This window comes from Phycodurus eques, chromosome 16 (assembly GCF_024500275.1).
Source record: "Phycodurus eques isolate BA_2022a chromosome 16, UOR_Pequ_1.1, whole genome shotgun sequence".
NCBI classification, from domain to species: domain Eukaryota; kingdom Metazoa; phylum Chordata; class Actinopteri; order Syngnathiformes; family Syngnathidae; genus Phycodurus; species Phycodurus eques.
The window spans coordinates 6,981,086-7,005,533 of NC_084540.1; the positions used below are offsets into that span (position 1 = coordinate 6,981,086).

Below are 24,448 nucleotides of genomic sequence, written 5' to 3' on the forward strand. Positions count from 1 at the left end.
TGCTAGAAAAAAAGACAAACTCCGACTCCAACGGACAATCAAAACTGCTGAAAGGAGGAGTACCCCCCTCCCCACCCTTGAGGACTTGCAGGCTGCCAGAACTAAGACAAGAGCGTGCAAAATCCTCTCGGACCCTCCACATCCTGGTCAACAGCTCTTCCAGCTCCTTCCCTCAGGTAGGCGCTACCAATCAATGCAAACTAGAACTAGCAGACATTCCAACAGCTTCTTCCCTCTTGCAATCAACTTCTTAAACACCTAAGTTACAATTCCATTGCAAGATGCTGGGAATTGTTTGTCTTTTTGTCTTGAGTTTGTTGTCACATTTCTGTCGGGCCAATTATATATTACTCGTGCACTCACTGTAGTAGTCTCACCACGCTGCACTATTTGAATATCTGTTGTTGACCAACACTGGTCACTCACGCCAGAAGAGCATCTGCTCCATTTGCACACTGACTGAGGAGTATCTGCAACATTTGCACAATTAACATTGTCCCAGACTATCATACTACTTGCTTGAAGTCTCAGCGCCCTTTGCACAATGGTCATTGCACCGGAATATTGCAATAATATTGTCTGTTGTCGTACTAGAACGACTTCAATTAACGGAGACAAATTCCTTGTGTTTTTTGGAAATACTTGGCAAATAAAGATGATTCTGATTGTGTGGCTCATCAACTTAATCCTCTATAGTTCCCACAGCTCTGCACAGCTCTTATTCTTAAAATTGGGCACCAGCACACTTTTCCTCCATTCCTCAGGCATCTTCTCACCGCTAGAATTCTATTGAACAAGCTGGCCAAAAACTCCACGGCCACCTCTCCTAGATGCTTCAATACCTCCACAGGAATGTCATCAGGACCAACTGCCTTTCCATTGTTCATCCTCTTTAATGCCTTTCTAACTTCCCCCTTACTAATCATTGCCACTTCCTGGTCCACCACACTTACCTCGTCAACTCTCCCTTCTCACTAATTTTCCTCATTCATCAACTCCTCGAAGTATTATTTCCATCTATCTAGCACAAGACAAGCACCAGTCAACATATTTCCATCTCTATCTTAATCACCCTAACCTGCTGCACATCATTCTCCTCTCTATCCCTCTGTTGGCCAACCTGCATAGACCCCTTTCTCCTTCTTTAGTGTCCAACCTGGCATACATGTCATCATATATATGCCTATTGTTTGGCCTTTGACACCTCTACCTTTGCCCTATGTCGGATCTCAATGTATTCCTTTCGCCTCTCCTCCTTCCTCTCAGTGTCCCACTTCTTCGTAGCTAACCTTTTTCCTTTTATGATTTCCTGTACTTTGATGTTCCACCACCAAGTCTCCTTCTCTCCTTTCCTGCCAGAAGATACACCAAGTACTCTCCTGCCTGCCTTTCTGATCACCTTGGCTGCAGTGGTCCAGTCTTCTGGAAGCTCCTCCTGTCCACCGAGAGCCTGCCTCACCTCTTCCCGAAAAGCTGCACAACACTCGTTCTATCTTTGCTTCCACCACATGGTTCTCTGCTCTGCCTTTGTCTTCCTAATATTCCTCCCCACCACCAGAGTCATCTTTCACACCAGCATCCTATGCTGTCTAGCCACACTCTCCCCTACCACTACCTTACAGTCCGTAACCTCCTTCAGATGACATCGTCTGCACAAGCTGTCATCCACCTGCGTACTTCTACCTCCACTCTTGTAGGTCACCCTATGTTCCTGCCTCTCATGGAAAAAAGTGTTCACTACCGCCATTTCCATCCTTTTTGCAAAGTCTACCACCATCTGTCCCTCCAAGTTCCTTTCCTGGATGCTGAACGTACCCATCACTTCTTCATCACCCCTATTTCCTTCACCAACATGTCCAGTACAATCTGCACCAATGACGACTCTCTCTCTCTCTGGGATGCTCAGAACTACTTCGTTTAGCTCCTTCCAGAATTTCTCTTTCACCTCTAGGTTACATCCTACCTGTGGGGTATAGCCACTAATCACATTTTACCTAACACCATCAATTCCAAGTTTCAGCCTCATCACTGGGCCCCCCACTGGAGCCAGGCCTGGTGGTGGGGCTTGAAGGCGAGTGTCTGGTGGCCGGGCCTGCACCCATGGGGCCCGGCCGGGCACAGCCCGAAAGGGTAACATGGGTCCCCTTTCCCATGGGCTCACCATCTGTGGGAGGGGCCATTGGGGTCGGGTGCAGTGTGAGCTGGGCGGTGGCCGAAGGCAGGGACCTTGGTGATCCGATCCCCGGCTACAGATGCTGGCTCTAGGGACGTGGAATGTCACCTCTCTGGCAGGGAAGGAGCCCGAGCTGGTGTGTGAGGTCGAGAAGTTCCGACTAGATATAGTCGGACTCGCCTCCACACACAGCTTGGGCTCTGGTACCAGTCCTCTCGAGAGGGGTTGGACTCTCTTCCACTATGTAGTTGCACACGGTGAGAGGCGCCGAGCAGGTGTGGGTATACTTATTGCCCCCCGGCTTGGCGCCTGTACGTTTGGGTTCACCCCGGTGGACGACAGGGTAGCCTCCCTCCGCCTTCGGGTGGCGGGACGGGTCCTGACTGTTGTTTGTGCCTATGCACCAAACAGCAGTTCAGAGTACCCACCCTTTTTGGAGTCCTTGGAGGAGGTGATGGAGAGCGCTACCGCTGGGGACTCCATCGTTCTGCTGGGGGACTTCAATGCTCATGTGGGCAATGACAGTGAGATCTGGAAGGGCGTGATTGGGAGGAACGGCCCCCGCCCGATCAGAACCCGAGAGGTGTTCTGTTATTGGACTTCTGTGCTTGTCACTGATTGTCCATAATGAACACCATGTTCAAATATAAGGGTGTCCACACGTGCACTTGGCACCAGGACACTCGAGGTCGCAGTTTGATGATCAACTTTGTGGTCGTGTCATCGGACTTGCGGCCGCATGTCTTGGACACCCGGTAAAGAGAGGGGCGGAGCTGGCAAATGATCACCACCTGGTGGTGAGTTGGCTCCGATGGTGGGGGAAGATGCCGGTCCGACGTGGCAGGCCCAAACGTATTGTGAGGATCTGCTGGGAATGTCTGGCAGAATCCCCTGTCAAAAGGAGTTTCAACTCCCACCTCCGACAGAACTTTGCTCATGTTCCGGGGGAGGCGGGGGACATCGAGTCCAAGTGGACCATGTTCCGCGCCTCCATTGCTGAGGCGGCCGACCGGAGCTGTGGCCGTAAGGTGGTCGGTGCCTGTCGTGGCGGCAATCCCTGAACCCGTTGGTGGACACAAACGGTGAGGGATGCCGTCAAGCTGAAAAAGGATTCCGCTCGGGCCTTTTTGGCCTGTGGGACTCCTGAGGCAGCTGATGGGTACCGGCTGGCCAAGCGGAATTCAGCTCTGGTGGTCGCTGAAGCAAAAACTCGGGTATGGGAGGAGTTCGGTGAGGCCATGGAGAAAGACATCCGGATGGCTTCAAGGAAATTCTGGTCCACCATCCGGCGTCTCCGGAGAGGAAAGCAGTGCACCAACATCACTGTGTATAGTGGGGATGGGGCGCTGCTGACCTCGACTCGGGACGTTGTGAGTCGGTGGGGAGAATACTTCGAAGACCTCCTCAATTCCACCGACACGCCTTCCCATGAGGGAACTACTTCGTCTAGCTCCTTCCAGAATTTCTCTTTCACCTCTAGGTTACATCCTACCTGTGGGGCATAGCCACTAATCACATTTTACCTAACACCATCAATTCCATGTTTCAGCCTCATCACTGGGCCCCCCACTGGAGCCGGGCCTGGTGGTGGGGCTTGAAGGCGAGTGTCTGGTGGCCGGGCTTGCACCCATGGGGCCCGGCCAGGCACAGCCCGAAAGGGTAACATGGGTCCCCTTTCCCATGGGCTCACCACCTGTGGGAGGGGCCATTGGGGTCGGGTGCAGTGTGAGCTGGGCGGTGGCCGAAAGCGGGGACCTTGGTGATCCGATCCCCGGCTACAGATGCTGGCTCTAGGGACGTGGAATGTCACCTCTCTGGCAGGGAAGGAGCCCGAGCTGGTGTGTGAGGTTGAGAAGTTCCGACTAGATATAGTCGGACTCGCCTCCACACACAGCTTGGGCTCTGGTACCAGTCCTCTCACAGCTTGGGCTCTGGTACCAGTCCTCTCCCATGAGGGAAGGCGTGTCGGTTCAATCCCCGGCCCCGCCTATGTGGAGTTTGCATGTTCTCCCCGTGCCTGCGTGGGTTTTCTCCGGGCACTCCGTTTCCTCCCACATCCCAAAAACGCGCATTAATTGGAGGCTCTAAATTGCCCGTAGGTGTGACTGTGAGTGCAAATGGTTGTTTGTTTGTATGTGCCCTGCGATTGGCTGGCAACCAGTTCAGGGTGTACCCCGCCTACTGCCCGATGATAGCTGGGATAGGCTCCAGCACGCCCGTGATTCTAGTGAGGAGAAGCGGCTCAGAAAATGGATGGATGGATAGTTTCAAATTAGGTCACTGATGGTGTAGTGGTACATTCGCCTGACTTTGGTGCGGGCAGCATGGGTTCAGTTCCCACTCAGTGACGGTGTGAATGTGAGTGCGAATGGTTGTCCGTGTCTATATGTGCCCTGCGACTGACTGGCAACCAGTTCAGGGTGTAGTCCGCCTTTCGCCCGAAGTCAGCTGCGCCAGCGCTCCGCGACCCTAACCAGGATAACCGGTGTTGAAAATGGATGAATGGATAGTTTCAAATTTAGTTGACAAGCTGATTCTTCTCACTCCACCTAGATGCCTTCACAATTCTTTCAAATCAAAGATTAAATTGCTAAACCTCACGAAGCAATTTAAATTGATCCAATTAATTTGTACACAAAATTTGACAACAATTATGTTCTATTCGATTACTGCTTCTATGCATGTTCTCAAGTACTTTTAAAGTTACGTGATGAATCTTGACACCATAGTTCGCAAGCGCTATTTAATAGTTTAACAATCAATTACACCGCTTATATTGTGCATCAATTCCAAACTCGACGCACCGCTCAAACGAGCTTACATTACAAACCATTCAGTTGCGTACCGCGTACAGCTACTGCACACGCAACGCAATTATAGCAGAACTTGTAAAAAAAAAAGTCCCAGCCATTATGAGAATCTCGACACGTTAACACGGCTTGTAAGTAACCTTACTAAAGACCTCCTCCTGGATTATGCCGACTCTGTCAAAGATGCGAGTCTTGAAGCCCTCAATACCAACATGGCACAATTTATGAGTGACGCTGAGCACAAAACCTTAACAGATAAAAATATTGCTTGAACGCTCAGTTGCATAGTTGTAAACCTAGTGTCACAGCTAAAATGGAGTGATGTGGAAGAAAACAGAATGAAACTCAAACTGGAAACTGAACAGCAACAACAAATCAATTTAATGACACAGCGAGCAGAGTCCAACACTCGTTTAAACCTTGCACAAGCCCGCCTCGTTGATGTTGAAGATGCTCAAAGATGAACGCGCTAAAAGCGTTGAGTACTTGTGAACTCATGTCACAATTGACAGTACTAGAATCTGACATGTGCCGTCTTCAAAAGCTAAAGCTAGAACAAACAAACAAGCTCTTGCTTCGTGCACACAAACAAACCGCACACAGACAACACTGTTGCAAGCCGCCGCATACGAAATTTCGCAAATCAAAGGCTATCTGTCGGAGTTGACCGATGACCCCTCAGAAGTCAAATTACGCCAAGCCAAAGCAGCTAACAAGCGTGCAGAGTGGCTCCTCGTAAGGACATCAGACAGCTTAAACAGACCGTTGAGATGCTCAAAGAGGAACTCGCTAAAAGCGTTGAGTACTCATGTGAACTCGTCACAATTTACAGTACTAGAATCTGACATGTGCCGTCTTCAAAAGCTAAAGCTAGAACAGGAAGCCAAAATAACACTTGCTCGACAGGAAATACTGGCAGCCCACGAATTAATTGTCAACGGGTCTTCCTACAGCAAACACTGTCTGATGAAATCAATGAGCGCACACTTGTCAGTCTGCCTCATAGGATCGACAAAGCAGAGCTTGGTTCCGACCTCCCTGGGATATGGTCAACGTCCCCTGCCACTTCGCAATGCCCCTCACCGACCCTGGCACTGCCAAATCGAGAGCCAGCTGCGCAAACTGCAGCCTGCTTCAATGACTCCCCTGCGTTTGTCTCTTATCCTGGCGTCTCTACAGGTATGATCTTAAAAGACAGACAGAATTGCGCGCAACGTTCCGAGATTCTAACCTAAATCTGATGGTTCACATGACACACACATGACTCCAGTGACCTGTCAAACAAAAAAGACAAGCAGCCTTTTACCTTAAGGACATTGACGATTTCCTTGTGCTATTACTAATGATAGATTATATCTTATTAAAGTTACGTCTAACCAAGAAGTAAGTAGCTTAATTGAACAACAACCAGCACATGTATTGTCTCACTTTCAAGCCCTCTGTCATGCTTTGTCCCGTGAATTTGACAATCTGGAGGCCGCAACTGGCTTATCGGCAGCTCTTACTGTTAAAGAGGAGAGCCTCGAAACGCCACAAGCTTACTGCGGTCAGTTGCGTAAAGCGTACTTCGGAAATTTAAACGAACCGAACATGGAAGAAGACATACATTTTAAAACGTTTTTTGTTGAAAACATGCACGCACATGTTAAAAAACATTTGGGAGTGGCAGCATTGCCCTTGCACGCTGTCCAGCTCACAACTGCGCAACCTAGCCGCTAAAGGCTTCGCTAAGCATAAAAAGACCAACACAAAGCTGTCAGATCACAATATTTTTGGCTTGAGCTGCCAAAATAATGACGCGCACCAAAACTTTGAACATTTGCTGGAAAAAACTGACGCCTGGTCCGGTTCGCTCGAACGCGATACGCCCAAAAGTCATTCATCCTCCTTCACTAACAAAGATTTGGGTACTGCTGCACATGCTATTCTTGAGATCATCCGCAGCTTGGCGAATAATATGAAGCAAGACCTACGACAGCCTGAGCCCATGCTTGGAGGCCACGCCCCAAAGCCCGGCCATCCCGCTGCAATGGTCTGTTCTGTTCTCACTCAAACTTCTCTGTGCATTTGGCTGATTCTCCAATTAGCGATGACAAGCGTCCCGTCCAACAGACCATGGGCAAGCACAAAAGCGACTACTGTGATGACCAGGTACCACCCATTACTAAAATAAAATATTTGCGGACCAAAACTCAATTCGACAATTAGACCTCGACAGTCTCCGACCATGCCCTGCGACTCACTGAATGACTCCAGTGACCTGTCAAACAAAAAAGACAAGCAGCCTTTTCGGTGCCTTCGAGGTAAGCTCACCGTTAATGACATGTCAGGGAAATTTTACTTGACAACCACAATACAACAGACACGTGCACAGCAGACATTGCGGTCATGTCCGAGGACGTGTTTGACTTACTGCGTGACAAATTACAGCAGGAAAGTCATACACTTAACCTCCAACACTGTGAAATGAAAATTCGCCCCCTTGCCTTGATGAACACAATTAAACTTGCTCGTGTGGTTACATTGGACAATAGGGCCACATTCCAAAATTCATCCTGTGTTCGTGTGACCTGTCAAGTCAGTACCTTTGCTCATTGGACAAGATCTGCTAAGTCGTTTCATGCCATTAGAAGAAGAAAAAGAAGAATCACTTTTTATTGTCATGAACATGCATGCATGCGCACGAAATTTGTTCTCTGCATTTAACCCATCACAGCGAACACATACACGTGTTAGTGGAACACACTGGAGCAGGGGGCAGCTGACGCGCCCGGGAAATATTTCGGGGTATCAGTGTCTTGCTCAAGGACACCACAGCTGTGAGTCCGGGGGATGTTGGCAGATGGTCCAGTCGCGGTCTTGAACCTAGGTCCCCCACGGTGGCATCGATGAGCTTAACCATTGGGTCACGGCTTAATTCACTATACTAGGCGTGAGATTTATGCACAGGTGCGGCGACCCCTAAGACGGCCAGAACACGAGAGAATCGTCCCAGTGCTACACTCTGAGCCTCCTGGATGCGCCGCCTCTACCAAAATCTCCCCCAGATGACAGCTTGACAAAAAGGGGGTGCACACCGGTGTCCACCAGTGGCCGCACTCATGCTTTCAAGCTTTTGAGACCACAGGACCCCTTGGTGAGATGCAAAACTGCACCCTGAGTCGCACATTAGGGGCCCTATCCCTCATCATTGGTCCACCTATTCAGCTGTCATGCTAACGTTGATTGTGTCTTTCTTGATTAACTAGCCGTCACTTTCAGTGGTAAGTGGTAAGTCATTGTGCTTATTTCATGATTTTCACACATGCATTGCTTCAACAGCACAAAACGTGTTGTCTCTTATGACAGACGACGAACTTCCCGTGCACTTCTTCTCTGGACCTTGCAAAGTGCACCTCTGTGCAATTATACCCACCCTGCCCACACCTTTTGTCAGGCAACACCTTACATCTTCTGCAGTAACCACTGGTGGTGAACGCCTCCTTCTGTGCTGCTTCACAGCCTTCCTCTTCTGTTCCACATTATTTGTGATGTCGAAGTTGCCTGGTTTTCGTTTAATCTTTCTGTGGCTCGCCTTGGCATCCACGCTTTCAATTCTTCCTTGCTGCGCAAGCTTAACACTGGTTTCTCCTTGGCTTTGCACTTGCTCATTTGCCTTATCGTGGACTTTTGTTACTGCGCCACCGTGGCGCTCACTTCTCAGCCACTAGGAGCCCCACGTAGCGAAAGGGGGGTCAAACGAGACTCCGCCCACGATGCACCATGCAGGAAACGAAGGATGGTCAACACAGTGAGACAAGCAGGTCCAACCTCCATAACAGCATCCTCGCTACACCAAGTCCGCCAACGCAGATGCTCAACCAAGACACAGGTGAAACTGAACGTGCTGCTCCGCCGCAAACCGATAACATAGCGACCGAAATAAAACAAATTCTGTCATGAACGGAACAGAGGATAGGACCCAAAAATGCAAGACTCCAAAACAAATGGACAGTTTCCAAAAAGAGAGGTTTAATAGACGGGCATAGGTCGGTACACGGGCAGGCAATCCAAGAAGGGCAACAGTATCCAAGAACATGAGGCAAAGAGGCAAGGTCGATAATCGGAACAGGGTCAAAGTCTTACTGTGAGTCTGTGACAAGGAATGCTGGAACGTGACGACAAGGTACAACGAACTGGCAACGAGTGGGAATGAGACACGAGGTTAAATACAATCGGTAATTAGGTATGAACGAGGCACAGGTGGTGAAGATGCTCACAGGAGCAGGTGTGTGAGAAACGAGAGAGAGGAAGACAAAACCTGGAACACACGCACACACACACACACACACACACACACACACACACACACACACACACACACATAACAGTACCCCCCCCTTAACGGCCGGCCCCAGACGGCCCTGGGGCCCCTGGATGCGCAACGTGGAAGTCCCGAATGAGCGAATCATCCATGATAAACGCAGACGGTACCCATGAACGTTCCTCAGGCCCATAGCCCTCCCAGTCCACCAGATATTGAAACCCCCTCCCCCTCCGACGAGACGACAACAGCCGCTTCACAGCGAAGACAGGGCCCCCATCCACAAACTGGGGAGGAGGAGGGGGCCTGGAAGGCGGGACCAGAGGGGACTCCCGGGCTGGTTTGAGTAGGCTGACATGAAAAGCAGGGTGGACTCGCATCGACCTTGGGAGCCTCAGCTTCACGGTGACAGGGTTGATGATCTTTGTGATGGGGAAGGGCCCAACGAACCTGGGAGCGAGCTTCTTGGACTCCACCCGGAGTGGAATATGTTTGGTCAAGAGCCAAACTCGCTGACCCACTTTGTAGTTCGGGGCCGGTGTCCTCCGACGGTCAGCAGCGGCTTTTTGTAGGACCGTCCCTGGCGCAGCAGCATCTGTCGGGCTCGCTCCCAGGTCCTCCTGCAGCGTCTCACCAAGGTTAATGCCGCTGGAACTGTGGACTCAGGGGCTATGGCAGGAAACAGAGATGGTTGGTAACCATGCACAACGTGAAAAGGCGATAGACCAGTGGATGCAGAGGGGTCGGGTGGCGGTCGCTGGACGAGCGCCGCCGGAGCAAGGACGGGTGGCGGCCGCTGGACGAGCGCCGCCGGAGCGGGAACCTGGCGCAGCTGCCGAGGAGCAGGAACGGGTGGAGGGGATTTGGCCTTGGACTTGGAAAAAACGTCTTTAATATCCTGGTAACAGGTGGGCACTTGAGATAAATCAGGATCCCCAGATGGGGTCTGTGGATTGTCCTTAGAAACATGACCCTGAACATCACATGGCGGCTTGAAACAGTTCCGGGCGCAATTGCTGCCCCATGACATAACCTGCCCAGAGGACCAGTCAATGTGGGGGTTATGTAATCTCAACCATGGGTTCCCTAAGATAAGGTCCTGATTCATGGCGTCAAAAACATGAAAACTAATGCGTTCCGAGTGAGAATCGGGAAATGTCAATGTGAGTGTTTGAGTGGGGTGAGTGATTTTGCCCATAAAACTGCCGTCTGCAGCATAGGTGTTGCGGTGGCATTTTATTTCAAAGGTTCTAAGGTGCATACGTTTAACGAGGATGGAGTTGAGTAAGTTTGCGTCAGAACCAGAGTCAATTAATACAGGTGTATGAATTTCTTGATCAGGAGAGCATAGTGTCACTTTAGGAAGAACCCGTGTAGGGTCTTCCTTCATCAAATTCAGACTCACCTCTCCCGTGCCCTTGCTACCGGCATCGGCAACTTTGACGTGACAGTTGCTCACGGAATGACCCAACTGACCGCAGTAGAAGCCCCGCCCTTCCCTCAGCTGGCGTTGACGTTCCTCAGGGGAGAGACGGAACCTGCCCAGTTGCATGGGTTCCTCCGTGGGGACGTTAGCCAGTGGGTTGAGACCGGAACCAGGGGATCTGCCTTGGTTTGGCTGGTCACCGAGGCTTGTCCTCAAAGTGCGCGGTGACGCAGCCTTCCGCCGATCTCCATCCAGCTCGCGATCCAAAAGCCTCTTGTCGATTTTTACGGCGAGAGCGATGAGAGTGTCCAAGTCGGTCGGCAGGTCTAGCGGGACTAAATGATCCTTGACGGCGGGGGATAGTCCTTGAAAAAAGGCATCGAGTAGCGCCCGATTATTCCAATGACTCTCAGCTGCTAGAATGCGAAACTCAATCGCGTAATCTGACACACTGCGCATGCCTTGTCGTAAGGTGACAAAGGAGCGAGCTGCCTCACGATCAGGAGTGGAAAATTGAAAAATTTGCTCCATAGTCTTTACGAAAAAAGCCCATGAATGACACGTGGCGGAATTGCAGCTCCATTCAGCAGTAGCCCACGCCTCCGCACGACCAGTCAGGTGGGAAATGATGAAAGCGATCTTTGCCCGCTCGGTGGGGAAGGCAGCTGCCTGGAGCTCAAAGTGGAGTTCGCACTGCGTGATGAACGGCTTAATGTTCCCAGAATTTCCAGAGAACCTCTCTGGTCGAGAGAGCTGTGGGCAGACAGCAGCGGAGGTGGCAGGTGGCTGCATGTTGACTGTTTCCTTTTCTTGGATAATTTTCATAAGAAGTTCAAACTGTGAGGCCACCTGTCTCATCATATTGTCCTGATGCCTTGACAGTCCCTCTAGATGAAGGTGGAGGGCAGCAAGCTGCTCATCCTGCTTCGAGAGGCGTTGACCCTGCGCTTGAAGGGCTTTGCGGACCGGGTCTGAGTCTGCTGGGTCCATGTTATGGCCAGTTTGTTCTGTCATGAACGGAACAGAGGATAGGACCCAAAAATGCAAGACTCCAAAACAAATGGACAGTTTCCAAAAAGAGAGGTTTAATAGACGGGCATAGGTCGGTACACGGGCAGGCAATCCAAGAAGGGCAACAGTATCCAAGAACATGAGGCAAAGAGGCAAGGTCGATAATCGGAACAGGGTCAAAGTCTTACTGTGAGTCTGTGACAAGGAATGCTGGAACGTGACGACAAGGTACAACGAACTGGCAACGAGTGGGAATGAGACACGAGGTTAAATACAATCGGTAATTAGGTATGAACGAGGCACAGGTGGTGAAGATGCTCACAGGAGCAGGTGTGTGAGAAACGAGAAAGAGGAAGACAAAACCTGGAACACACGCACACACACACACACACACACACACATGACAAATTCACAGCGCCCCCACCGGCGACGCTTGTAGCCTTACTACTATCGAGACACAACTTCGGGAATTGCAGTCCAAAATCCCAACCACACGACAACAAATGGCTAACAAAGTTGGCAATTCCTGGTCATTAAGCAACATGCTAAAAGTAGACGTTTTAGTTCTCAACATCTGCTGTTTCGCTTTAAAACAAAATCGGCAGGCCATAACCACGCTGTCGTCTGTGCTCCTCACGGTTTATGCTCACACACAGTTCGCTAGCTTGTTGATGAATGACAGGCTAAATGAAATTGCTCACTTTCTAGACAATTTAGGAATCGATAAAATTCTCCCTTATTAGGGACCCCTCGTCTTAATTGAAATTATTCGGTCTACGGCCCTGACAGGCTGGATGTGTTTGTCGGCAATCTTTTTACTGCAGCAGGAGCTGAAGATGGCCAGCTTTTCCTTGTAATCCGGTAGTCCTTGCCCGGATGGATAGATCAAAAGCACCAAGACGCACCTCCTTGAAAATGTTCGATTTTAATTTCTTCTGCAAGCGTTATTGCCCTCAGTCGAAGGGTGACAGTCGAGACGCTTTGCTCTTTGCTCATTAATCCATTGCTCGAGTTGGCCTTCCAACTCGAGCCACCTCGCTTTGTTTCCGCGGAAACTCAGCTTCTTCTTCTTGACTTGGCAAAGCTCGTTTTCCGGCTTCCTCCACTTGCGAACCATGGATTCGTTGATCTTGAATTCTCTCACGGCTGCTCTATTCCCATATTCCTCCGCGTAACTGATAGCTTGCAGTTTAAACTGTGCTTCATAGGCGTGTCTCTTTGTAGGTGCCATTTTCGGGGGTCCTTAGCCAAACCGATGTTGTTTTGCACAATGCATATACCGGCGCTATATACCCACTGGGGGCGTGCCTTTAGCGTCCTCCTTCGTGAGCACCCTTCCCCCTTTACGTCCGCATGCTGTACTCAGTCATGTCTGCCCTTCCTCTATATAAGCAACATGTCGGCAGGAAATGCTCCCAGTCAGTCATCGAAGTCACACAACAACATTTACAGATTTTGGAACTCGGTGTACACATAGGGCGCACCGCATTACAAGGCGCCCCGTCCATTTTGGAGAAAATTTAAGACTTTTAAGTGCGCCTTATGGTCGTGAAAATACAGTAAATATGATTTGCATATTTAAATGTGGGCGTGGACAGGGAGGGGTCTGCTACTTCAACATGTGCGCTCAATCCTACGGTGATTCGGATGTACGAAGGAAATGTGCTTCGATTCATGCTTACGCACAGATTCATACATCTGGATATTTTTGTGCGTACGATGTTTTCTGGATTTGAGCGTACGCCATGTTTCAGTAGGGATTCCACGCAAGTCTTTGTACATGAGACCCCAGGTCCCCAATTGCGAACCATTATCCTTGTACTGTGATTGTGTATGGTGGGGTGTCGTGCATTAAAACTGGGGAGACTGGTGGGGGTGAGACGAGACGGTCACACGGCAATGAATACCCACAACCGTCACCCCCACCCAGGCCAACCAACTCCTCAAAGGATGTGCGAATGTATGTGGTGCATTAAAAATCCGCGGGGAAAAGGCATGGTGGGCCAGAGAGCAGGCTGGAGTGCCGGAATGCCTGGCCGAGTGTCCTCCCCAGCCCGAACACTCCCCTCCCCCTACTGACTGGTGTATGATACATTAAAACTGGAGGCCCGCCAGGGCAGAGAAGGGGGGCGACCAAACTGGAGACAAGCACAGAAGTGCCAGTACCCGGCCCATGTCCGCCTCATCATGTCTCGTGCCAGCCCCCTAGGGGGCCCTGAAGGAGATGTGATTGTACATTGTGAATAATAAAAATGTGCTGTGTGTGACGTAAGAGGCTAGACTCCTGCGGGCCGGCCCGACCAGCTGGAAGACGAGAGAGAACCCCCTCCCCCAGCCATCACCCAGCGACCAGAACAGGGCACAGAAGGCGGGCCTGTCCAGAAGGAGGCGCCAACATCCTAACGTCGGCCCCAAGCCAGCTGTGGACCCCACACAGCTGAAGCAAGCAGGGGATCCCAGGTAGAGGGAAGAGGAGGAAACAGGCCCGGGATTCAGCAGCACCGACCCCAGCCCCCCACCCAGAGACCAGGACGAGGCCCCCGGAGTGGGGCCAGCGGGCACCTACCCGCCCTAGATTGTTTATCTTAATTATATTACAATATTATTTTCCATTACTATTACTTATGTGTAATTGACAAATTACCAAATTGAAAAAAAAAAATTATGACAAATTGCGGCTGCACAGTGACCGACTGGTTAGAGCGTCTGCCTTACAGTTCTGAGGACCAGGGTTCAATCCCCGGCCCCGCCTGTGTGGAGTTTTTATGTTCTCCCCGTGCCTGCGTGGGTTTTCTCCGAGCACTCCGGTTTCCTCCCACATCCCAAAAACATGCATGAATTGGAGACTCTAAATTGCCTGTTGGTGTGAATGTGAGTGCAAATGGTTGTTTGTTTGTATGTGCCCTGCAATTGGCTGGCAACCAGTTCAGGGTGTACCCCGCCTCCTGCCCGATGATAGCTGGGATAGGCTCCAGCACGCCCGTGATTCTAGTGAGGAGAAGCAGCTCAGAAAGTGGATGGATGGATGGATGACAAATTGCCAAATTAAATAAAAAAAAATAGCAACTGCAATTGTGGAGTTAGTAAATGTCTTGCATTTTTTATTTTTGGTGATTATTGAATTTTCGTGAATATGTTTGACAATTAATTGCAAACGAAATGCAATATATCCGCAAACTTTTACCTGTAGGAAGTAGTGGTCTCCCATTACCATCTACTACAGAAATCAGAATGAGAAAGTGTTTTTGATTTTTGGTGAATATTTTTGATCGGAAATTGCACACACTTTCACCAAAATTCAAGATACCAGCAAAGTTTGACATGTAATAAGTAGTGGATGCCCACTGCCAACCACTACAGCAATCAGAATGAGAGAGGGTGTTTTTATTAATTTTTGGTGAATATTTCTGATAATTAATTGCACACAGTTTAACCAAAATGCAAGATATCAGCAAAGTTTGACCTGTAGCAAGTAGTCTACTCCCATTGCCAAGTGCTACAGCAATCAGAAAGAGAAAAAAGTTTTTTATTTTTTTATTTTTGGTGAATAATTTTTACTTAAAAAAAAATTGCACACAGTTTAACTAAAATGCAAGATATCAGCAAAGTTTGACCTGTAGTAAGTAGTGGACTCCCATTGCCATCTACTACAGCATTCAGACTGAGAAAAAGCCTTGATCGTGTAACTTGTAGGCGATCAAAGGGCAATGGCAACACGAACGCACTACGTTAAAATTAAAGTTGACTGTTCCCAAACAGAACAGACACGTGGTTTGAATATGGCGAAGGTCAGGCGAATATCAAACGTCTGGCTAACTTTCTCTCGCTGCTTAAGTGAGCAATGCTAAATTGCACGCTCAACATTTTAGATAAATGAGCCCAAACACTACTTTGAATGAAAGTAAAAAACAGGTTGAAAACTTTTATAGCAGGAGCATCGTATTAAATAAACCACGTTTTATATTTGCCGCTTCCCGATTGTCTGTGTCGTCAAAAGTGAAGTGCTGCGCCTCCTGCCTGGCTTTACCTGTTGAATGAACCAACTCGTACTTGTTTTCAGTAACTTAATGCGATGAATAAAGGGCTAATGCTAACGCACTACGTTAAAATTAAAATTGACTGTTCCCAAACAGAACAGACATGTGGTTTGAATCATATGTGAACAACGACCTTTATTGTTAGCAAGGACGTTAATTTGTGCGTATTTACTTTAACGTTAGCTTACGCAAGCAATGCTTTTAAGCGTACCCCCAACATTTTAGATAACTGAGCCCAAACGCTATTCCGAATGAAAGTTACCCCTAAAACATGTCGATAACGTTTTATAGCATGAGCACTGTGTTAAATAAAACACCTACTCTCGGTATTTGCCACTTCTTGATGATGTAGGTCACCTGCTGTTTCTGCCTCCTACCTGCCTGCAGTTACCTGCTAAATGACCTGGATTCCCGCGTGTGCCCGACTTTCAATTGTTCGCTGGTGGTGACGTCAGCTTTTGACAGTTACAGATTTTAAATTTTTCACGCATTTGGTCTGCGGACCCGCTCCGATCAGCTCCTTACCAATCACTTTGACTGTCAGTTTGATGGTCTGGCCCACAGCTGGCACACATCTGTCCAACGGCCTTGATTGCTATGAGGATCTCGCGACTCGAGGGCGGATCCGCCCCAGACTCAGCTGCTGTCTGGTATGCCATACTGACCTAATGATTAATGTGCACAATTTAGACAATGTCGTTGACAGATACATTCATGTTCCATGAAAAAGTCCAAAATTAATGACAGTGTTAGGAGAAGCGGTTCAGAAAATGGATGGATGTTAAAAACTCACTGTTTCTTTTAAGTGTTCAATAGTGTACTGTAACTATGAGTATCACCTTTTCGAAATTTCAGACAAACCAATAGATTGACAAGGTGGCGCTTTGAGACTACAAAGAATGGCACATGACTAGAGAGAGCCAAAAGCATCAGCTTCAGAAGGAGGAAGTGATATGGAAAAAAATAATCAGTGCTTTTGCGGCTCTTTTTCAACTGTAACTAAAATTGTAATCATGGAAATTTCCAAATGCAACTGTAATTAAATTACACATTTCCTACCACAATTACTTACATTTTGTAATTAAATTACTATTCTCGTTACGTGTGATTAGTTGACTCCCCAACACTGCACACACTGTATGGCTACCTGGAAATAAAAACTGCACTGTTGCTCTCTTGTCTCATATTCATGTTTTGATATCAAACAAAACTTTTCAGTCCACATCAAACATGAATGGTTTGACCTCAGTGTTCCAATACTTTTGGAGGGGAATTAATGACTCAGGAGCAGACTTTTATTGTGAAATTACCAGAGAGCGAGGTCGTGAGCGCCACCTGTCGAGTGACATGGGCATATGGTTTTATTTGGTTGTCTGCAGCGTGAGCCAATAGTATCTGTCTGCGGCAGGGCGGCCCTGTAAGGAAAAATACTGTAGCCTGCCCTGTACTAGCCGTATGCGAGCGAGGTGGTGTGACAGCTCAGAGGTGTCCACGTCAACATAGCGAACGAAAGAGCACGTCGGCAATGGATTCTACGTCTCTGGTGAGCCTCTCCATCGTTTCACGGGACTTAGAATACGGGTTTCACTTTGGTGGGGGATTGTTAGTCATATTTAATGTGATGATGATACTGTCTTTGCATTTGTTTCCCTAAATGGCAGCTGTGGTTGGCAGGTAGCATACGGACAACCACGGGGTTCAGTGTCTATCAGAATAGCAGTTATTTCTTAGATGATTTTATTTGAATTGGACACAGCTACTGCCGATAGATCGCGACCAACTAATATGGCGTTTTATGCATTCCTTTACCATTTAGTGGGGCTGAGCTTGATATTCATGAAAGGGTTGTTATTACCATGAGTTGCTTTGTCTGCTTGACGAGTGAGCAGTGGAGGTGCCACGTCCACTGCATTCTCTCTTTCTCTCTCTCTCTCTCTCTCTCGCTCTCTCCCTCTCTCTCTCTCTCTCTCTCTCTCTCTCTCTCTCTCTCTCTCTCTCTCTGGCCAAATTATATTTACTAGGACAGCACTTGGAAAATATAAGGACTCAAGAAGTACATGCAATTTATATCTCAAAATAAATCAATGGGTATCTGTTGTGCGGACGTCAGCCAGCTCGATTTCTTCCGGTCAGTCTTCCTCCAAGCAAAATGACTGCATTCTTCACGTTTTCACGCAGTATTAGAAATTTCGCTGATTGACGACGTACAATACCTTGCATAGGTGTCAAAAGTATTCACGTTCATTACTCAAGTATTAGTATTGATATGAGGGTTTAAGAAGACTTATGAAGAAGTTGAAGTATCAACTCAAGCTTTTTACTCAAGTAAAAGTGTAAAAGTAATCGGTTCAAAACTACTTTAGTTTTTTAGTTTTCTTTAGTTTTTCTAGTATCAAAGTAAAAGTAATGCAAAGGGAACAAATTCAGTGAAGGACAAAAGCTAAGGCCATGTAACAGTGGCCTATTGTGCACTACCCCACCTCCCAATGGTTTTTTTCTCAAGGCCATGATGACTATAATCCATCCATCCATCCATTTTCTGTACCACTTATCCTCACTGGGGTCAAGGGCGTGCTGGAGCCTATCCCAGCTATCTTCGGGCGAGAGGTGGGCTCCACCCTGAACTGGTCGGCAGTCAATCAAAGGGCACACAAACAAACAAACATTCGCACTCACATTCAGACCTACGGGCAATTTAGAGTCTTCAACCAACCTACCATGCATGTTTTTGGGATGTGGGAGGAAACTGGAGTACCTGGTGAAAAACCACGCAGGCACGGGGAGAACATGCAAAGTGCACACAGGCAGGAACACACAGGCACTTGAACCCCGCTCCTCAGAACTGTGAGGCAATTGTCCACCGTGCCGCCTGATGACTATAATGTTATATTAAAATGTTATGTTGAAGGTTGCCTGTTTCAGCTCCATATATGGAGACTGAAAATTATCACATTTAGTCGGCCTACAATGGAAATACATTAAAGAACCATGTGTACTACTGGTAATTAACGTGTGTTTGATAGAACGGCAGACATGATGACTAGTTACCTAAAGTATTGTAATAGTGCAAAAAGTCAAACATCAGTGACAGGTTATCAATAACATTTATTATAAATTAAAGTGTGCATCCAAACTTAGATGCAGCAATCTGTTAGGGCCACTTATGTAAGATGACAAAACTGGCCAAAGTAATTAGTGTACACAGGGCAGGTTTGGGGCGGCACGGTGGACGACTGGTTAGAGCGTCTGCCTCACAGTTCTGAGGAGTGGGGTTCAATCCCCGGCCCCGCTTGTGTGGAGTTTGCATGTTCTCCCTGTGCCTGCGTGGGTTTTCTCCGGGCACTCCGGTTTCCTCCCACATCCCAAAAACATGCATGCTAGGTTGATTGACAACTCTAAATTGCCCGCAGATGTGAATGGTTGTTTGTTTGTATGTGCCCTGCGATTGGCTGGCAACTAGGTCAGGGTGTATGACGGATGATAGCTGGGATAGGCTCCAGCACGCCCGCGACCCTAGTGAGGAGAAGCTGCTCAGAAAATGGATGGATGGATGGAGGGCAGGTTTGGTAGCAATTACGGCGTATACATGAAGTGCTGTCAAAATGAATCATTAATCCAAGTCCAATGAGATTAACGTTAGTCTATTTTACTAACATAACATTCACTTTAGGGTGCATTTGTGTTAATTATGAGTGCTATCAAATGAAAGTTTGATAGCACTCATAAAGTATTTTTTTTTACGAAAAGTATTTCGTATTTTGGGCGAATGTGAACTGAATTTAGTTCATTTTTGCTGGATGAACACAATTGAGAACACGCTAATTCTGGCATCTGTGTGCGGTTTTCGAATGAATGTTCATTTAAGAGTGCCGGGTTTTGTTAGGGACTTCCAGGACAAAATCCGTATGAGCACACTAAATACGAGCCTTCATATGTTGGGGCACAAACGGGGTATTTGGCAACCGATTCAGTGCGGCCACCATTAATGTTTACATGTGCGAGGTGCGTTCAGTGACACTTCATAAATGGGGGAGAATGTGTTCTTTATTTGTATCAGAATGCTTTAGTTAAAAACACTGTAAACACTGTCATCATATGGAATTTATTTTGTTTTGCAATATTAGACGAGATAAAATATTTTGTTAACTCATTCACTGCCAGCCATTTTCTGAGCAGGGAACCCCCTAGACTGCCAGGCATTTTTGAGCAATTTCACTCATTTTTCAAGCCCCGCAGAATGTTTACTATGAATATGTAAACACCAAAACCACCAAAAGAAAGATCAGACTCTCTTCTTTCATAAAAAAAGGTCGTCTCTAGCTTATACCATTATTTAGTAATCAACTACTTCCAGCCAAATCTGTTTCTGGAGGAAACAGATTTGGTGAACGCAGACAGATCAAGCAGAACAATGACTCTGACACCAATGTTTTTTCTTTGGTGAAAATCGCAAACATCTGAACATAAAACAACACTGAGAAAGTTCTTTTGACAGAAAAAAAATGTATTTGCAAGTATAACTATGTATAGAAAAACATTAGACAAAAATGCGTGAACCAATGGGGGTCCCACACTTGCACTTTTTCCCTCCAAATTCTCCTCCTCAACCGTTTCAGAATCAGAATCAGAATCAGAATCATCTTTATTTGCCAAGTATGTCCAAAACACACAAGGAATTTGTCTCCGGTAGTTGGAGCCGCTCTAGTACAACAAACAGTCAATTTACAGAACACTTTGGGGACATAAAGACATTGACAAAAAACAATTGTGCAAAAAGATGCAGAGTCCTCTAGCACTTAGAGCAGTTCGAACGACTAATATTGCAATAGTCCGGTGCAATGACCATTGTGCAAAGGGCGCTGAGACTTCAAGGAGTGTATGCGGTTTAAAGTGACGAGTAGTGCGATCATCTGGGACAATGTCGGTTGTGCAAATGTTACAGATACTCCTCAATCAGTGTGCAAATGGAGCAGATGCTACTCTGGCCTGAGTGGCCAGTATATGCAAATAGTGCAGCATGGCGAGACAACTACAGTGAGTGCACAAGTAATACATAATTGGCCCCACAGAAATGTGACAACGAACTCAAGTCAAAAAATTGCCAGCTTGTTGTAATGGAATTATAGGTTAGGTGTTTAAGAAGTTGATCGCAAGAGGGAAGAAGCTGTTGGAATGTCTACTAGTTCTAGTTTGCGTTGATCGGTAGCGCCTACCTGGGGGAAGGAGCTGGAAGAGCTGGTGACCGGGGTGCAGACGGTCCGAGAGGATTTTGCACGCCCTTGTCTTAGTTCTGGCAGCGTGCAAGTCCTCAATGGTGGGTAGGGGGGTACCGACAATCCTTTCAGCAGTTTTGATTGTCCGTTGCAGTCGGAGTTTGTCCTTTTTTGTAGCAGCACCAAACCAGACTGTGATGGAAGAACACAGGACCGATTCGATGACCGCTGTGTAGAACTGTCTCAGCAGCTCCGGTAGCAGGCCGTGCTTTCTCAGAAGCCGCAGGAAGTACATCCTCTGCTGGGCCTTTTTGAGGACGGAGTTGATGTTGTTCGCCCACTTCAGGTCCTGAGAGATTGTAATTCCCAGGAACTTGAAGGTCTCGACGGTTGACACAAGGCAGCTGGACAACGTGAGGGGCAGCTGTGGCGAAGGATGTCTCCTGAAGTCCACGATCATCTCTACCGTCTTGAGCGTGTTCAGCTCCAGGTTGTGTCGCCCGCACCACAGCTCCAGCCGCTCCGCTTCCTGTCGATATGCAGACTCGTCACCGTCCTTGATGAGGCCGATGACAGTGGTGTCATCTGCAAACTTCAGGAGCTTGACAGTCGGGTTCGCTGAGGTGCAGTCGTTCGTGTAGAGAGAGAAGAGCAGCGGAGAGAGGACACAACCTTGGGGCGCCCCAGTGCTGATGCTGCGTGTGGATGAGGTGGCCTCCCCCAGCCTGACCTGCTGTGTCCTGCCCGTCAGAAAGCTGTAAATCCACTGGCAGATGGCAGGTGAGACGCTGAGCTGGAGAAGCTTGGTTGAAAGGAGTTCAGGGATGATGGTGTTGAACGCTGAGCTGAAGTCCACGAACAGGATCCTCGCGTAGGTCCCTGCACTGTCGAGGTGTTCTAGGATGAAGTGCAGTCCCATGTTGACTGCATCATCCGCAGACCTGTTCGCTTGGTAGGCAAACTGCAGGGGGTCCAGCTGGGGACCTGTGACACTCTTGAGGTGGTCCAGCACGAGACGTTCAAAGGACTTCATGACCACAGATGTCAAAGCGACAGGCCTGTAGTCATTCAGACTAGAGATTGCAGGTTTCTTGGGGACTGGAATGATGGTGGAGCGTTTGAAGCAGGATGGAACTTCGCACATTTCCAAAGATCTGTTAAAGATCTGAGTGAAGACTGGAGCGAGCTGGTCCGCGCAGACTTTGAGGCAGGATGGGGACACATGGTCCGGTCCTGTTGCTTTGTTAATCTTCTGTTGTTTGAAGATGCGTCTCACATCCTGTTCATGGATGGTTAACGCAGAAGTCAGAGGTGTGGTTGTGGTCGCGGGTGCGGCCGGGTGGGTGTGTTGAGTGAAACTGTCCTTTTCAAATCTGCAATAGAAGGTATTCAAGTCGTTGGCTAGTGTGCTATTGTTCTCAGCTTGGGGGGATCGTCGCTTGTAATTAGTCAGCGATTGGAATGCACGCCAGACTGATTTCGAGTCGTTCGCGCTAAGCTGTTTTTCCAACTTTGCTGCATAGATCCTCTTTGCAATGTTAATTTCTTTAGTAAGCTGGTTTCTAGCTCGATTATACAGGGCCCTGTCCCCGCTCTGATATGCATCTTCCTTAGCTTGGCGAAGCTGCTTAAGTTTAGCAGTGAACCACGGCTTGTTGTTGTTGAATGTCCGAAATGATTTTGTTGGTACACAAACCTCTTCACAGAAACTGATATAGGATGTGACAGTGTCCGTATATTCATCCAGGCTGCCAGCTGAATTTTCAAAGACACTCCAGTCTGTGCAGTCTAAACAGCTTTGAAGTTCCATCTTTGCTTCATTGATCCACTTTTTGACTGTTTTCACTGTAGGCTTCGCACATTTAAGTTCTTGCTTGTACGTCGGTATTAAGTGAATTAAGCAGTGATCAGACGAGCCCAGGGCTGCACGAGGTATAGCACGGTATGCGTTTTTTACCGTAGTGTAGCAGTGGTCTAAAGTATTATTTTCCCTGGTAGGACAGTCGATGTGCTGCTTGTATTTAGGGAGTTCGTGGTTGAGTTTAGCTTTGTTAAAGTCCCCGAGAATAATGAGGGGTGAGTCAGGGTGTTTTTTTTCAATTTCGTTGACTTGTTCGGCGAGCGTTAGCAATGCGGCGCTCGTGTTAGCTTGCGGTGTGATATAGACTCCAGCCAGTATAAACGATGCAAACTCACGTGGCGAGTAAAATGGTTTACAGTTCAGAAACAGCGACTCCAAATGCGGGCTGCAGTGTGTGCTGAGCACCGTGACGTCCGTACACCATTTTTCGTTTATATGGAGGCATATCCCGCCGCCCTTCGTTTTTCCCGATGATTCCATGTCGCGGTCCGCTCGATGAATGTTGAAGCCGGGAAGCGTGACGGCGCCATCGGGTACAGCGTCGCAAAGCCAGGTCTCCGTGAAGCACATGGCCGCGGAACGTCCGAAGTCTTTACTGGTCTTTAACAGAAGATGAAGCTCGTCCATTTTGTTGGGTAGGGAGCGTACATTCACGAGGTGGATCGACGGGAACGCCAATCTGTGTCCTCTCTTGCGGAGTTTCACCTGAATGCCGGCTCGTTTTCCTCTGTGGCGCCGCTTCCGCATCCATGCGCCGAAAACCGCGGACGCCGCTCCGGTGAGTAACTCGGGGAAAAAACTGAGCGGATTTTCGAAAGTTGGTGACAGAAAGTCCGGAGTAGCCTCCTTGATGGTTAGCAGGTCTCCCCTTGTGTAAGTGAGTCGTGTAAGGTCTCCAAAGACGGACGAAAAACACAAAAACAAAGACAATACTAGAGAGCGCGTTACCGAGGCGGCCACACTGGTAGGCGCCATCTTGGAATATACTTGTAGTGTTTGCTCAATAGTCCAGGTTTTTATTACCTTGTGCATAAAATCTAGCTAAGATTTATCCACATCTGGATTTTATGCGCGGCACGGTGGCCGACTGGTTTAGAGCGTCAGCCTCACAGTTCTGAGGAGTGGAGTTTGCATGTTCTCTCCGTGCCTGCGTGGGTTTTCTTCGGGCACTCCGGTTTCCTCCCACATCCCAAAAACATGCATGAATTGGAGACTCTAAATTGCCCGTAGGTGTGAATGTGAGTGCGAATGGTTGTTTGTTTGTATGTGCCCTGCGATTGGCTGGCAACCAGTTCAGGGTGTACCCCGCCTCCTGCCCGATGATAGCTGGGATAGGCTCCAGCACACCCGCGACCCTAGTGAGGAGAAGCGGCTCGGAAAATGGATGGATGGATTTTATGCTTTGGTGGTGTTGAATGGAATCTTGTTTGGTTCTCATTCTCCCTGAAACCAGTCCCTACTTCTGCTCGAAGCACAACCTGGACAGTTTAGAAATATAACTATTACTATAAAAATACATTGTTGAAATTGCTGTCGTGGGACGTGGAGGAAAAAAAAGCTTTCAATTACCTTTTTTGTCTTCACTGCGTACTGGAATGGGAGTCGAAAATCTGC

General features: G+C 48.2%; 1 protein-coding gene across 8 annotated transcripts in view; it reads left to right on the forward strand.

Moving 5' to 3' along the window:
• The first annotated feature begins 17,133 nt into the window (after positions 1–17,133).
• The window catches only part of copz2 (COPI coat complex subunit zeta 2), a 120,300-nt gene continuing 112,985 nt past the window's right edge, over positions 17,134–24,448 (forward strand). For 5 of the 8 annotated variants that reach the window (XR_009769995.1, XR_009769996.1, XM_061699594.1 and 2 more), the window contains exon 1: positions 17,137–17,303. Coding sequence is in view for 6 of the 8 variants with exons in the window: in XM_061699594.1 (XP_061555578.1) it covers positions 17,286–17,303 (18 nt within the window). In the remaining 2 variants the exon portion in view is untranslated. Of the gene's footprint in view, positions 17,304–24,448 lie in introns of all 8 variants that reach the window. The other 3 variants (XM_061699595.1, XM_061699593.1, XM_061699597.1) reach the window with 3 other exon arrangements.